Source organism: Lepus europaeus, chromosome 9, assembly GCF_033115175.1.
Source record: "Lepus europaeus isolate LE1 chromosome 9, mLepTim1.pri, whole genome shotgun sequence".
NCBI lineage: Eukaryota > Metazoa > Chordata > Mammalia > Lagomorpha > Leporidae > Lepus > Lepus europaeus.
Window position 1 is genome coordinate 41,042,069 of NC_084835.1, and position 16,991 is coordinate 41,059,059.

At 39.2% G+C, this 16,991-nt stretch overlaps 1 protein-coding gene across 2 annotated transcripts; it reads left to right on the forward strand.

The window, feature by feature from the left end:
- The first annotated feature begins 1,338 nt into the window (after positions 1-1,338).
- Positions 1,339-14,657, forward strand: KBTBD8 (kelch repeat and BTB domain containing 8). Of its 2 annotated transcripts, XM_062201234.1 has the most exons (4): positions 1,339-1,411; positions 1,992-2,202; positions 6,833-7,947; positions 11,371-14,656. In XM_062201234.1, exons 1-4 carry the CDS (start codon positions 1,396-1,398, stop codon positions 11,832-11,834), a joined length of 1,806 nt encoding a protein of 601 aa, XP_062057218.1. In that variant the 5' UTR covers positions 1,339-1,395; the 3' UTR covers positions 11,835-14,656. The 2 variants fall into 2 exon arrangements, with proteins under 2 accessions (XP_062057218.1, XP_062057219.1); XM_062201235.1 differs by lacking the exon at positions 1,992-2,202 and having other exon boundaries at positions 1,373-1,411; positions 11,371-14,657.
- The last annotated feature ends 2,334 nt before the right edge of the window (positions 14,658-16,991 follow it).

The window sequence follows — 16,991 nt, forward strand, 5'->3', positions numbered from 1 at the left end:
AATTGTTTTTCATTATTTTCTCTCTTTATCTCAAACCACAACTTAAATTCCAAGATCGTTTATCAAGAGGTTCAACTGTTTGATCTTTTCATTGTTAGAAAGTCATGCACCTGCACTAACTCTATCTCTATTAAGCCCATCCCATTCCCTGATAAGACTTCCTTACACCTCCAAGGTTTAGCATTCCCACAGTTAGCTCCTTTGCACCTGACACTTATCTTTAAAAACATTAAGCATCTAGAACGTGCCAAGCACCCTGTGAGATGCCAGAAACACACAACATTTGAATAAACCAAAACATGCCCACAAAAGAATTTCTGCTTTCTTTCTAAAAACTTGTAGTGTACGGTCCAATATGGATAACGATTCACATGTCACAGATAAAGTATTTAAGTGCTCAAGAGTTAAAGGGTCTTATCTAAGGTCTCACAAGGAGTAAATAGAGAGCCAGGGTATGTCAGGGTCCCCCGGGTCCAGGCTCAGCATGGTCTCCAATATTTCTTCCAAGGAAATTCCAGGCGACTTAGTATCCTAACCTCACCATCTCCCCAGGAGCAAAACCAGGAAGACCTGTAATCCCTCTATCGTGTTTAGGTGCTCCTAAAAGTGAAAGGTGATGCCTGGGGTGCACGAGAAGCGAGGCGCTTGTTAAGTCAAGATCGTGAGCAGCCCTTGTCGCCACACCAGGCTAATCTGGTCACGGAGCACAGGGCCAAGGCGATGCTATTTCAACTGGGTGTCACAGGTGACTCCTCCAGGCGGCCTGCCTTCGGGCCGCCGGATGTTTTTCTTCAGGGTGGGGTGTCAGATTTCCTTCTCATTTTTGGACCACAGCCCTCCTGTCCATTTCCACATTTTTCTGGTTTCACAGCCCTCACGTAGAGCTCGCCTCCAAAGCGGAAACCTGTCCTCGGCGGGAAGTTTAAGGAATGAAGATAAAGGCTTAAAAAGGGGGTGGGGGGAGGAAAGGCAGGAGAAAGGCCTAAAATAGGAAAATTCGCACTCGAAAATCCTTCCCTACCTCAGCCCCTCAGAATGACAGCTCTCCCCAGTCAGAAGACTACCTCTCCCGGCAGACACTGCGCGTCCCATGGCCACAGGCTGGCGGGCTCCCAGCTCCCCACCTCCGCCCGAACCAGCCAATAGAAATCCTCGGCTTGGGCCTCCGCCCGACCCGCACCACGCGGGAGCGAGGGCAATAAAACTACATTTCCCGACGTACAAGCGTCCGCAACGTGGCCAATCCACGCCAGGAATTAGTAGTGTGGGGGGCGGAGCCTGAGGCTTAGGCCACCCCATTGGCTAGGCGAAGCTTAGAAGAGCCGGAACCCGGGAGCCCGAGAAGCGAAATGACATTTCCTCTTTAAATAGCTAGAGCCAGGGCCCCATCGAGAAATGGCCGCGTCGGCAGGTGGGTCGCGTGTGGCTAGCGCGGCGTGAAGAGGGTGTTTAGGGAGGGGAGGCGAGCCGACGCTAGGCACAAGGTATGAGTTGAGGTGGTCACAACGAGGAGCCGGAGAGGAGGATGGAGAAGTGGCGGGGGCTCTCGGGAGGGGAGGATGAATGGCGTGGTGGGCAGTGGGCGGTCCAAGCGGACCGGGATGGGGAGGCTGGGTACCCGCCGTTGCTCCGACCTGTTCGGGAGGCGGCCGAGGGTGGGGGTGGGGGGGGCACCGGCGGCCGCCATCCTTCGAAATTCGCTCGGGAGGCTCCTGCCGCCGGCGCCTCGCTGCCGCTGCCGGCGCGTTCCCTCGGCGAGCGCGGGGCTGCGGGCTCGCCGGGCTCCGGTAGGAGCCGGCGGGCCTTTGAACCCCGCTGGGCGGCTCGCTGGCTGCGCTCTGGCTCCCAGATCCCTCGCTCGCGGTCTCCTGCGGCGGGGAGTGTGTATCCGTGGACGACTTTTTGTAGGAGGGGGCGAGAGCAGGCAAGGCAGCACACGCCGTCGCCGTCATTGGCTCGAACTTCTTTTGGTTGTGTGATTTCTCTCCTAGATTTAAGTAAGCCTTCCCCTACACCGAATGGGATTCCGTCTGCAGACTCAGCCAGCGATGCCATGGACCCCTTCCATGCGTGCAGTATTCTTAAGCAACTCAAAACCATGTACGATGAAGGACAGTTGACAGACATTATAGTGGAAGTGGATCACGGGAAAACATTTTCCTGTCATAGAAACGTCCTTGCGGCGATCAGCCCTTACTTCAGGTATGACGACGGTAGAAACCTCCACGACTCCGGCCCCAGGCCCCCGTGCCCCTCAGGGCCGTCCCCTTGGAAAGCAGCCAATGAGAACAGGCAGCAGGCCTTGCGAACCCGTGTTTTTGACTTGAGGGATTCTTCTAGAGTTCAGCCAGTTGGTTTGTAAGTTACCGAACCTGTGTTTATGTAAACGAGCAGAAAGTCTGTGGCAGCCCCTGGCCTCACAGAGCCATTTACACTTAAATTATTTTAAATTAAATTAAAAAAAAATTAATTCCCTGTGGGCGGTAAACACGTTTCAAATACTGGGTAGCCCCGTGGAGTTAGTAGATGCTATATTGGGAAGAGGAATAGTCAACAGTTCCACTTAAACTATTATGGGACAGTTTTGTTAAACGTTTTATTGGACAGCGCTGATGTAGAAATTTGTTCCAAAAAGTTAATCATGATGTATATTAGAGTTTAAAACACGGTAGCCTGTTTGTTTGAAAACCAACTCCTGTTGAACAGATTGTTTTAATACTATGGGGCTAAATGGAATGGAATAACAATGAAATATTTCCAGATGTTTTTATACTGGGTTTTCATTTATATTAATCTTTGAAAAGTAAAATTTAAAGCTTTTAGGTTTGAAAAGTAACTTCATACCTTAAGATAAAAGTAGTGAAAAAGGCAGTTTCCTACCTGAGTTTTACTCCTTTTGTTTCAAGTGCTCACTTTTTAGGCCTTTTAGTTTTCAAAAGTGGTACCTTAATAACAATAACATCATCTTCTCAGCCACTCTGAACGTGCTTTTTCCTTTTGAAGGTACTTACCCTTTTATAGGGCACATACTGTAATGTTCCAGGTTGTAGTTTCTGGTTCCTCTTTCTCAGAATACTGGGTTAAATATAGTTACTTCCGACTGATACTTCTGATATAACCATTTAGACTTGCCAGCAGTAGGCCGCTGGACTACTAAGTATTTATCATTACAAGACAGTGAGCCAGAGGAAAAAAAGTAAAACTTACGTATATGCAAGCTACAAAGTTTGTCCTGGTAATGGAGACTACTAGTAATGTTCAGTTGCCCTGGCTATGTATTAGATAGAGTTAAGTCATTTTTGTTTTAAATGTGTATACGTAAAAAAGTTCACGGGAAAATGCAATTAAAAGGTAACTTTATTTTAGTGATTCTGAGATGCACTTGTTAGCTGTTGTGCATTTTCCATGATCTTTTTGAACACCCTACTTGAGAGTAGGGGTTACGTGGGTTGCAGTTACTACTTACCAAGCTTTTCTTTACATGTGTGCCTTCAGTAATTTTTGTAATCTCAGCTCTGCACAATTGTTAGTCCCATTTTACAGATCAGTAAACTGAGGGCCAATGAGGTTCCCTGATCTGTCTGAATCATTTGACTGTTGAATGGCAGAGGCTGGATTTGATTCTAGAACCAGGCTTGTTAGTCACTGTGGGACTCCTGAGGAACTTGAGTGGGTAGAATGGGTCCTCTTTACAGTTGCGTTTCAAGAAATCTTATTTATGTATTAGAATTGAAAGCAAAAAGTAAACAAAACTTCAAAGTGAAAATGTTTGTATCTTACTGAAATTTTATACTCTAGATTACATCATTTAAATAAATTGAATTAAAATTAGTTTCAAAGACAAAGTACTTTAAAAGAAATATGCTACAATAGATTTTCCTAATTTCCAAGAAGTTAAAAAAAATAGTTAGAAAACTTTAATCATAAGATATATACATTCAAATGAAGATATTTGGCTAGAAAATGTGAGGATTAAGTTCTTAGCTCTTGCTAGAGATTACTGTACAGAAGTTTTTTGCCACCACTGTTTCTCCTTATGTGGGATCTAGAAAGTCACACATTTTTTTTTTTCATTAAAAAAATTTTTTTTTTATTTGACAGGTAGAGTTATAGACAGAGAGAAAGACAGAGAGAAAGGTCTTCCTTCCATTGGTTCACCCCCAGATGGCCGCTACGGCCGGTGCTGCGCTGATCCAGGAGCCAGGTGCTTCTCCTGGTCTCCCATGTGGGTACAGGGCCCAAGGACTTGGGCCATCCTCCATTGCTCTCCCAGGCCACAGCAGAAAGCTGGACCGGAAGAGGAGCGACCGGGACTAGAACCTGGCGCCCATATGGGATGCCTGCGCCGCAGGCGGAGGATTAACCTAGTGAGCCATGGTGCAGGCCCCATACTTAATAATTTCTAGGTCTTGCATCACTGGTAGAAACATTAGAATAGCTAGAAATCTGGCAGTAGTGTTTTGTGGTCCCCTATGATTGTTTTGCCTCTTAGCATTTCCTGTGAGGAGATGCTCTGTTTTGCATAGAATTCACATAAAGAACCTTTGAGAACTGTGCACAACTCACCAAGCATCAGCTCTCCTGCTGGGCTTTCAGGAGTTGCTATGATAAAGGAATACGTGCTATGTTCTCCTTTGGGAGTTAATCTCTGCGGAATGAAGGGCTTATTTTTCTATTTAATTGGTAGCTGTGTAGGTGAGCCTTTCAGCAACTGAATGGAAACCAGCTAGGAAGATCTAGTTTTCTGTCATCAAAGGAAGCCTGTGTGATTCTAAAATTTACATTGTACAAGTAAAAATCGGACTCACAGATGACTAACCACAGCAAACTGGCTCCTTGGACCTCCACTGTTTGTTTTACTACATTTTAAGATTAATTTTACATATTTAATAGAGACTTTAAAAGTGAATGGAACTCTTCCCATTTAAGGATAAATTTCACAATATCATTTAAAGTGGGAGGAGTCTGGACTTCAATAATCAATTCTATTTCCAATGTTGGTCAATTTCTTCAGCAAATAGTTACTAAACATTCTAGACCTTGAAAATAAAAATACAAAGCACATAGCCCTTTCTTCAAGTGGCTTTAAAAATTTTTTTCTTTTAAAGGATTTATTTATTTATTTGAGAGACAGAGGGAGAGACAGAGTGAGATATCTTCCATCCGCAATGGCTACAACTGAGTCGATTCAAAGCCAGGAGCCAGGAGCTTCTTCCAGGTTTCCGATGCGGGCAAGGGGACCCAAGTACTCGGGCCATCTTCCATTGCTTTCCCAGCAGAGAGCTGGATAGGAAGAGGAGCAGAGGGGATAAGAACTGGAGGCCATATGGGATGCTGGTGCAGCAGGTGAAGACTTAGCCTACTATCCCACAGCCCTGGCCCCTTGTCCACTCTTAAACATAAAAATTCAATCAAAAGTTTTTTTAAGGTACCAGTCCTGTGTTGAGGTAGGCTAAGTCTCTGCTTGAGGTGCCGGCATCTTCTGTGGAGGCCAGTTCGTGTTCCAGGTTGCTCTTTTTTTCCATCCATCTGTCTGCTTTGGCATAGGAGAGCAGTAGAAGATGATCCAAGTGCTTGGGCCCCTGCACCCACATGGGAGACCTGGAAGAAGCTCCTGATTTTAGATTGGCCCAGCTCCTGCTGTTGTGGCCATTTGGGGAGTGAACGAGCAGATGGAATACCTTTCTCTCTGTCTCTCCCTCTTTTTGTCCCTAACTCTACCTCTCAAATAAATTAAATCTTTAAAAAAAAAAAGAGTAGCCTAAAAGGAAATCTTAAAGGAGGGAAACAATGGTAAATCTTGTTTGTAAATGACTAATACTTAAATAAAAAGCCATATTTTTGGCTGTGTAGTATTTTAGTCAAGAAAGTCCCATAAATACATCAACATTTTAATTAAATAAAAAGTTTGTTCAAAGGCAAAAGTTTGGAATTTTAAGAAACTGTTACCTCTAAATAATCAGTTAGGCTCTCTGTAGAAGAAGGTATATTAACTCTCTTGTAATCTTTATGAGGCACTTCATAGAATTTGTGGAAAAATAGAATTGAAAAGCTTATTTTGGTGTAATATTTTTAAATCCCTGCATAGTTTTCATAATGCCTATTTTTCATGAACTTTTTGAAGACTTCATTTATTAATGTTGATATTAATAGGTAAAATAGTTATTAGAAATTGAAATGTATCTTTTCAAATAAAGATTTTTAAAATGTTGATGGGTGACGATTATAATCTTTGTAGTAATTAAGGAAGCATTCAAACAATATTTTTAAAAAACGAGTAGGTAGAGAATATGTACTTTTGAAGAACATCTTGTTTTTTTTCTAAGAAGAAATTTTTGGAGTTATGTTTTGGGCACAGGTTGCCTTGTCATTTCCACTGGGACATGAGAAAATTGTATTACACTGTCTCTTTGTATGCTAATTAATGTATCATACTGCCACCCCACACCCTTTTAGGTATTCTTAAACTTTCTGGCTGGCATAGTGATTTAAGATCTCATGTCCCCAGGACAACTTGACAAGAAGCCTGGATGGAGACTCTAAGGGCAATTAAGTGACCTGGAATATGCCCTGTCACCTTTTGGCTTGCTTTATTTAGGTATACTCTTCTTTTCTTCCTAGTTGCCACAAAGTGGGCTAGTCCTCAGAATAGGCTTTTTAAGATGAGCAACACTAAATCTTTCTGCTAGATTATCAGTTGTTATCTCTGTTAAAGAGTATCAGGGAATTTAGTCCGTGAAGCTTGTCTTTGTGGTAACTTTATACTTTCAAAATTTTGTCATAATAATTACTTGTAGCAAACATAAAATACTGGGCCCTCTTTTCTTCTTAGATCCATGTTCACTAGCGGCCTTACAGAAACTACTCAAAAAGAAGTTCGAATAGTTGGTGTTGAAGCTGAATCGATGGATTTAGTGTTGAACTATGCCTACACCTCCAGAATTATGCTGACAGAGGCCAATGTTCAAGCCTTGTTCACTGCAGCGAGCATCTTCCAGATCCCTTCCATCCAAGACCAGTGTGCGAAGTATATGATCAGTCATTTGGACCCACAAAATTCTATTGGGGTCTTTATCTTTGCTGATCATTATGGACATCAGGAACTTGGTGATCGCTCTAAAGAATACATTCGTAAGAAGTTTCTGTGTGTCACCAAGGAACAAGAGTTTCTCCAGTTGACAAAAGACCAACTGATAAGTATACTAGACAGTGATGACTTAAATGTAGACCGCGAAGAGCATGTTTATGAGAGCATTATACGGTGGTTTGAACATGAACAGAATGAGAGAGAAGTGCACCTTCCTGAAATTTTTGCCAAATGCATACGTTTTCCTCTAATGGAAGATACCTTTATAGAGAAAATTCCACCTCAGTTTGCACAGGCTATCGCCAAAAGCTGTGTAGAAAAGGGACCATCCAGCACCAATGGCTGTGCACAGAGGCTTGGAATGACTGCTTCTGAGATGATCATCTGTTTTGATGCTGCCCACAAACACTCAGGAAAGAAGCAAACAGTGCCTTGTCTAGATATATTCACAGGAAGGGTGTTTAAACTATGCAAACCACCAAATGACCTGAGAGAAGTGGGGATCCTTGTATCACCAGATAATGACATTTACATTGCAGGAGGGTATAGGCCAAGTAGCAGTGAGGTCTCTATTGACCATAAGGCAGAAAACGATTTCTGGATGTATGACCATTCCACCAACAGATGGCTATCCAAACCATCCTTGCTTCGAGCCAGAATAGGCTGCAAACTAGTGTACTGCTGTGGTAAAATGTATGCGATTGGAGGTCGTGTTTATGAGGGTGACGGGAGAAACTCGCTGAAATCTGTGGAGTGCTACGACAGCAGAGAGAATTGTTGGACAACTGTGTGTGCAATGCCAGTTGCTATGGAATTCCATAATGCTGTGGAGTACAAAGAGAAGATCTATGTTTTACAGGGTAGGTACCTAAATGATTTAGTTATTTGGGGATTGGGGGTGAGTTGAGGAGGGTAAAGCAACTCGAGGTGTGGTCTGCTGAGTTGTACTGAATGAAGCAATTATTAGTTCCTGTTAATTGAAGAATACATCTGCTTTCTTACCACGAACCACTTGTTGAAACAGCCTATTCTATAAGGGACCTCTAAAGAAAATAAACTTGGGAATTAAAAAGGGCAAGTAATTTTAAGTTAATAAAATGATCCTATAAGATTTTTATGTTCTTGTTTTGATTTGCAGGATAAATATTTTTTGAAAACACTCTTTAATAAGTACTAGTTTGGCATTTTGGCAAAAACTATCTCAAAGCAGTTTTTCAAGACTAACCAGTAAGGCACAGTTGACATGACTATTTGTGCTCTTTCGTAGTATACATATAATCAAGAGGAGATGTAGCAACTGCTTTTTTATAGAGCTCACTAAATTAGTTTAAGAGAAAAAAAGAACAGCATATTAGCTAAAGTTATACTATCAGTTTCCAAGTGGTTTTGTGTAAGCCTTTTGACTGCATATTAGGAAACTTAATTATGAAGAATTTGCAATTAGTCTTTAGATTTTAATTTCACTATGGTTTACATTGCTTCTTTCTACATAACTAACTAGAATAATCAACTTGATGTCTTTTTCTTACTTTTACCATTTTATAAAGAAGGAACTATTTCATATCCCTAGCTTTTTTTTCTTTTTTTTAAACTTTAGAGGACCAGTACTATTGGAAAGAAACAGTAGACTAGAGTGACTGGGTGACAATAAATAAGACATTTGATCCAAGATTCCGATTTGTGATAAATAATATTTTCATTTTGATATTTTATAAAATTTAGTTACTTGAATGTTGAATGCAATGTAGATAATATGCACATTTTTCCTCTTATTTTTCTTACATATGTTTTCTTTGCAGTACTACTTTAATAAAACAAGGGAAAAGGAAGCTTCTATGAAGATACACATGCTTTTAAAGCTCTCATCCCATTGTTTTTCTTTTAAAATGACACTTTTCTTTCATCCTGTGACATTTCTTATAAATTCCTGAGCCCATTTGTTTTAAGTTCAGCATCAAATTAATTCTCCAAAAGGAGTAGTCTTTTCCATTTTAGTTAATTAGAAGCATGAAATGATTTGCGTTTGTTGGGCTTACCCAAAAATGGGATATAAGAATGAATATATAATCCGTTCAGTATGATTGGATAGATTATATCCTTCAGTATAATGAAACTCTGTATATATGTCTGTCTCACTGGCTAACCAGTTAGTTGATAGACATAGACTTAATTTTTTAAGACTCCTACTTAAAATGTAAAAGTTGAGTGTTAATGCAGATACTAAAACAAAATAGCAATGACTTAATAGAAATTTCTGGACCGGGATGAGCATCATTTAATCTGAGCTTATGTTTTATGTAAAAGGAATCTGAAGCCCTAAGAGTTTTCTTAATTGCATATCAGTAGCTTTAGTTTTTTAAAAAAGGACTTTACATTTTAAAATCAGCTTTTTTGTGTGTATATCATCTTTGTTTTCCAAAAAAATTCATAGAGGAGGGCCGGTGTTGTAGCATAGCAGTAAAGATGCCACCTGTGACTATAGCATCCTTTATGGGTGCCAGATTTTTGTCCTGGCTGCTCCACTTCCCATCCAGCTTCCTGCTAATGGCCTAGGAAAAGCAGCAAAAGATGGTCCAAGTGGTTGGGCCGCTGCCACCCATGTAGGAAACCCAAATGAAGCTTCTGGCTTTGGCCTGGCCCAGTCCTGGCCATTGCTGCCATCTGGGGAGTGAACCAGTGAACAGAAGATCTCTGTGTCTCTCTGAATTTCAAATAATAGATAAATCTTTAAAAAAAAAATTGTAGAGAAGTGACACACATTATAAGGTATTCATTGCTATCTTCTTTATGAAGAAACCCTTTATAAGTCTTTAGTAAGGGCCAGTGATGCACAAGCAAAAGCTGGGGCTTAAACTATTTAAAGTTGAAGTGAATATAATCACTATTATTTTTTAAAGGTTTATTTATTTACTTATTTATTGAAAGGCACAGTGAGAGAGAAACAGGGAGATTGATGGATTTTTCCATTTGCTGGCTTACTCCCCAAATCTCTGCAACAGCTAAGGCTGGGCCAGGTCATATCCAGCAATCAGGAGAGTTCATCATGGTCTCCTGCATAGGTGGTGGGAACCCAAGTGCTTGGGCCATTTTCCAATATCTCCCAAGCTGAGTAGCCCAGGCTCGAAGTGGCACCCCTAAGTAGGATACCAGCATCTCAAGCAGTGATTTAACCCCCTGTGCCACCACACCCAACTCTGAACTGTTACAATTATTAAATACACAGTTGAATTTGTAAATAAGAGTAACCCTGGTTTAGAACGCTTTAAGGGGAAGCTCAATTAAGAATCAGGTATTTCAACAACAACAACAACAACAAAAATACTAAAAAGGATAAAAAAAAAAAAGAATCAGGTATTTCTAATCTAAACAAAACTTCTTTACATAAATAAACATGACACATGTAGATGGAATCTTATGTTCTAACTTTGACTATAGAAATATGATTTAATCGTTCATAAAAGGATCGGATTTTTATTACAAAACTTTTATACAAATGTTACAACTAGCAAAACTCTTGTAAATTATCACTGTTTTAATCCTTTTAGCTACTTTTTCATATAAGGGGAAATGGAATTAAAGATAAGCAATCATTTTGGTATAAAAAATGTTTGAAATCCATGCATCAAAATCCATATAAAATGCATATTATGAAAAAATTGTGCATGCTTTTCAAAAACTTTTTGCCCCCAAATAACCCTTTAATTACGTTTTTATTTAGGCTTTTGAAGTACCCTTGTATTGATAATGTGACTCAACATAACCTTTTATTGTTAGCTTAGAATAGAAACTGACTGAAATCCATTTCATAAATTCTGTGTGTTTGCTATTTTATTAAAGCCGTGTTTTATCCTATGGAATCTTTGCATTATAGCCACACTTAGGTAAACACATCTGTGATCCATAGGTACATGATTTGAATGAACAGTTTTATGTGCTGTCTTCTAATAATTAGCACACAAATTTATAGTGGCTTATTCATGATGAAGTTTTATGTATGAACTTTCCTTACTGACTGACCAGTGGTAATAATGCTTTTTTAGAGCTGGCTTAAAATAAATTTTCCATAACACACAGTTGGATAGAACAAACGGAACCAAGCTCTTAACTCTTATTCTGCCATTAAGCCAGAGTAACTTCTTAGATATACCTCCCCAATTTAAACTTGTTTAGTGTTTATTTTAGAAGTGAACTATTTGAAGAATTATACTCTTTGGTATTGGAATTATCAACATTCAGCAAAAAAAATAAATGTATATATTCTTGTTGGTTTTTTTTTTTTTTAGGAGAATTTTTCCTCTTCTATGAGCCTCAAAAAGACTACTGGGGTTTTTTAACACCCATGACTGTGCCTAGAATCCAGGGCTTAGCAGCTGTATACAAGGACTCTATCTACTACATAGCTGGAACCTGTGGAAATCATCAACGTATGTTTACTGTAGAAGCCTACGATATTGAGCTAAATAAATGGACTCGTAAGAAAGACTTTCCATGTGATCAGTCTATAAATCCATACCTTAAGCTGGTACTTTTCCAGAATAAACTCCATTTATTTGTTCGAGCTACTCAAGTGACCGTTGAAGAACATGTCTTCAGAACCAGCAGAAAAAATTCGCTTTATCAATATGATGACATTGCTGACCAATGGATGAAAGTCTATGAGACCCCAGATCGGCTCTGGGACCTTGGCCGGCATTTTGAATGTGCAGTTGCTAAACTCTATCCTCAGTGTCTTCAGAAAGTACTTTAATGAGTAGCAGGCCTTAGTGCATCACTGGCATCTCATACTTAGGAACATTGTCTTAGGAAGTGCTGTCAATAATTAAGAAAGAAATGGGTGCTCTTTAAGATTACAGTGTAGTAGAGATTTGCTTTTATCCTTGTGAGATTTTCATTTCAGTAAGGAAAAGGTAACAAAGTGCAATTATCAGCATTTTTTTTTCCTGGCATGAAAGTGATCACATCATTTTTGACTTTTGTGGGAAACAGTAATTTGAGATACCAGATGAATTATGACAACTATGCACTCTTATAAGAGTAGTTGGGGTATTACTGAGTAGAGACATCCAAACTAGTTTGACATGACTTTTTATTTTAAATACGGGTAACAATCTGAGGCAATATCACTAGGACTTTACTTTAGCTGTGATCTCTCTAACACAGAGAAGCACTAATTTAGATCCTCATTCATAATATTTATATATATTTACATATATATATTTTTGTGTACTGTTTTCAGATGTCCTGAGATTTAAATGTGTTCTGTTAATAGAGTAGATGGAAAAACAAATCAGTCTGAGAAAGTTTTTAGTCTGATTGTTTCATATTTCCCATGTAATTTTAAGTTAAGCTGAAGTTTTAGAATGGCAGTTTTCTGTCGATAACTTTTTCAAGTGCTAACACTGTCTCATTTTTAAAAATCCCGAAAAGGGCTTGAATTCACAGGTGGCTGGTGCTAGTATAGCTAATTCATGTGTATAGCTGGATAGATTCAAATGGTCTGAGCCTACGATTATCTTTCAAATTGGTATGTTAGTTCCTTGGATGTAGTGATTTAGCTGTTGAACTCTTGTGATTTCACAGGATTCTCTACTTAATGTGATAGTAAGATATGGCCAACTATTGGTCTAACTGGACTTAATATTAGAATAGTAAGAACATTATACACAGTTTGCACTAACATGGGCCATGCCCGACTTCCCTTTCCATCGTCTACCTGTCCAATCATTATTGGTACAATGAAAGGTAACTTAACTTCTCTTCTGCACAGAGCATAATGTGAAGTTTTACACCTACTTTGATGGTCTGTTTTCCAGAAACATAAAACTCCAACAGTGGTCTAATTTAATGGTTTGTGAGTTTGATATTCTAGTTAAAACCTCATGGTTTTTTTTTTTTTTTTTTCATTTTTGTACTAAACAGTGATGATTACTTTTATGTTGAAATACTTATTCTAGCGGAAAGTGACTGAGAAGGAAAAGAGTGATTGAAAAGTAATAGATGAATTTCTAAGTCAATTAGGGATATTAACCTGAAGGATAAACCAATTCATTTGTGTATCTATATATTTGGATCAGTAACTTATTTTTTTTATAATGCCTAGAATCAGTAAAGGATTTAAGTATAACCCAGAATCTGTCCTCAATCAGGACACTTTTCTTTTCTTAAAGAAAGCATACTGGGGTGGTTTATATTAAGAAAAGATCTTGCACAAACTGTAATGTGATACTGTGAAACAAATTTGAAACATTGCCTCTTTACATCACATACCTCATTTTTCAGAAACTTTCCAAACTGTTTTACATAGACCTCTACAAGTAGGAAATGTTTTCTGAAGCAGAAGTTAAAGTGGACAGCATTTCTAGAATTAACATTTTAAAATCTAGTCTTAGAATGCTTAGATATGTGATTTCTTCTTACTGGCCTGGATAGTATGTCTTGTACTCTCTGTATAAACTTTGTTAACCAATATTGTTACCTTGGCAATTTTTCTTTATCTTCTCCTGTTCTTTGTATCTTCATGTTGTTTGGGGTTATTTGTGTGAGTTTCTGAATCATTCTTTATAGTTTTACATTGTTGAGGGGAGAAAAAAAAAACACAACCAATTTTTGCAAGAGATGTTCATGTAATTTATTTTTGAAAGCTTTGTTGAATATCAGATTTCCTGCCGCTTTTTGACAATCTTCTGTATTTAGAAAAATGTATTACTTGAAAACATGACATAGAACTTTGAGTTAGTAACGTACGTGTGCTGTATGATATATAAGAACAACATGCTGTGGTTAATTCTGCAGTTGATTTATTCTGTTGATCTGCACAATAGTTGATCCCTTTGCTATAACAATTTATATTGAGGGTATAACCTAATTATAGTGTGTTAAAGCCAAGGCTTAGGATTTACTACAGGAGTAGAATATATATTGAATTTTGTATGAGGATTTGGTTTACATTCTTTAGCTGGGATATTTTGCCACTTTTTAAATGGTTTCCGAAGAGGTCCTAGAAGATTAATATTAGTAATATGTGTGAGTTTATGATTAGATGTTTAAGGTCCATTTTCATAGTATGACAATAATATAAGTAAAAGGCACAATGGGTACTGCAGAATTAAAATGTAGGTCTAACATATGCCAGTCCCACCTTAACTTTGTTTTTGCATTTGAAGAATGTATGTAGCACTTTCCTATATGTTTTTACACATTGAAAACTGGACGTGGTATAAGTATGTTATAGGAAAGGAGAAATTGTATCCTTTTATTTTCTATCCTTGTTTTCTGTTTTCCCACAAAGTTGATGCTCAAGTATCAAGCTGATTTCATTGGTGCATGAGAGAAAAAAAGTGGGTGTGATCTGCAAGGAAAGAAATTCCCTATAGAAAACAGTTTAACATGGCATTCATTGTTCAGTGCTCAGGTATGTAGTAAGTACTGTAGTCCTATGGGGGCAAATGTGTAGATATTTTTAAACATTTTGCCATAATTGCACAATTTTTTGCATTTTTACCTGATGTCATTGTTTCTTATAATAAAACCTTTCTGATTGAAAACTTGCAGTGTTGTAAACTGACCTGTAGTGCATTTTGAAGAATTACACTTGGGTAAAAATTGTGAAATACTGCATATTGTAGTAGAATGGCATGAGGTTTTTATTGGATTGGAATATCTGGCCTCTGACAGAAAATGAACTGCTTGATACTGACAGGTATCAATACTCGTTAAATTCAACAGCAAGCATACTTAACGCTGGTGACTCTTTTGTTCTGTCCATTCTGGCCTAATGTCATGTTACCATGACTTACACAATTCATTTCCCTTCAGAAAATCCTGTTGCTTCTTCCTTCAAAATATGCCCAGACCTGGACCATGTACTATATTGCACTGTCACTCTGGTCTAAGTTAGTCTATCTTTTTTAAAGAAATTTACTTACTGGGGCCAGTGCTGTGGCATAGTGGGTGAAGCCACCACCTGCAGTGCTGACATCCCATAAGGCACTGGTTCAACTCTCCGCTGCTCAACTTCCAATCCTGTTCCCTGCTAATGTGACTGGGAAAGCAGCAGAGGATGGTTCAAGTGCTTGGGCCTCTGACACCCATATGGAAGGCCTGGAAGAAACTCCTGGCTCTTGACTTCAAATTGGCCCCGCTCTGGCCATTTAGGAAATGAACCAGTGAATGGAAGATTTCTCTCCGTCTGTCTGTCTCTTCTCACTTTAACTCTAACTTTCAAATAAATCTTTAAAAAAGTTTAGTTATCTTAGAGATAGAGCTATCGACTGGTTCAGTCCCCACATGCCAACAACAGCAGGCTGGATAAAGGCTGAAGCTGGGAGCCGGAACTCAATCCTGGCCTTCCCCTTTGGTGGCAGGAATTCAGTTTCTTAAGCCATCATCACTTTCTCCCAGGGTCTGCGTTAGCAGGAAGCTAATATCAGGAGCTGGAGCCAGGAACTGAACCCATATGCTCTCATGTGGGAACACTGGCATCTTACTTGGTGTCTTAATTGCTAGACTAAAGGCGCATTCCTAAGCTAGCCTATGTTGTGTGCCTTAATGTAATTGCCACTGAACTGGTCTTCCTGCTCATCACCCTTGACTCCATGTTACCTGTTTTCTCTACACAGTAGTCATAGTGCTCCAGTAAAAGTGGGAGATCCTCTCCCCCTTCAGCTCGGACCCCTCCAGCAACTTACCACCTTCCCTCAAACGAGAGCCAGATTGTTACCTGATGTGCACCCCCAGCTCCATCTCCTAGACCTGTTGCCACCCTCTCCCCTGCTTTCTCTCTCATCAGCCACACTGATCTTGTTCCTCAGTCATACCAAGTGTGCTTCCAGCATCAGGGTCTTTGCTCTTTGTATGTCTTTGGCCAGAGAAGCCCTGATGACTCACTTTATTTAAGTCTTAAAAAGTCATCTCACTAGAGAGCCTTCCCAGATCACTTTATGTAAAAGAATCTGATCCTCTCCCCTACCCTTACCATCTATCATTTTCTGCTTTATTTTTTATATACAAGGAGTCTTCAAAAAGTTCATGGAAAATGTGTATTGTTTAAAAAAAAACAAAACAAAACAAAAAACCTCTGCATAGATTTCAAATATCTTGGCACCAAAATAAATTTCTTTAATTCCATTTTCCATGAACTTTTTGAAGTCCTTTTATATTTCTTCCCCTAATGAAATGTAAGCTCCGTGAAGTCAAGGAATTTGTTTTACTCTCCACTGAACGTCAGATCAACATACCTGGCACTCAATTAGACACTTGGTAAATGTTTGTAGGAAGAAAGGAATTTTCACTGAGGCCAGAAAAGTGGTAAGACTTGTGCCATTATCTCTGTTCTATCACATAGGAAACACAAAGACCAACTGAATTCCTGAAGATCATCTAACTAATGAAGGGTTCACCTGGGATTAAATCTGGGGTTGCACTTCCACCCACTTCTCTGTGCTACTTGAGTTCCATGTAAAACTGATAGAAGTGGTCCATGCTGGTGGTTTGTTTCATGGTTGCATTTTTGTAGGAGTCCACACTCAGCTCTCAGCAGTGATCAAAATATTCTTACTAGTTTAGGCCCTAGCTACTTCTGGTCCAGGGAAGCAGATCCTGACTGACTTTCTGGGTTCTCTTGAACTCCACATTTTAGGGTGATTGTGTGTCCTGCAACCTACTTTCTAAGTCACTGATTTTTAATTTGAATAGCTTTTTCTTGCAAAGTTGGGAGTGATGACATTCAAGATGTTAAAATTTTCAGAGCTGAATCTGGAAGTCCCTATAATAAGCTTCTAATATGTTCACTGACTGAATGAATCAATGATTTTATAATTTCATACATATTTTATCCCCCCCTTTTGTATGTATGACATATTTTAAAATAAAGTCTCACTTTGTAAAACATGTTCATACAGTTAAT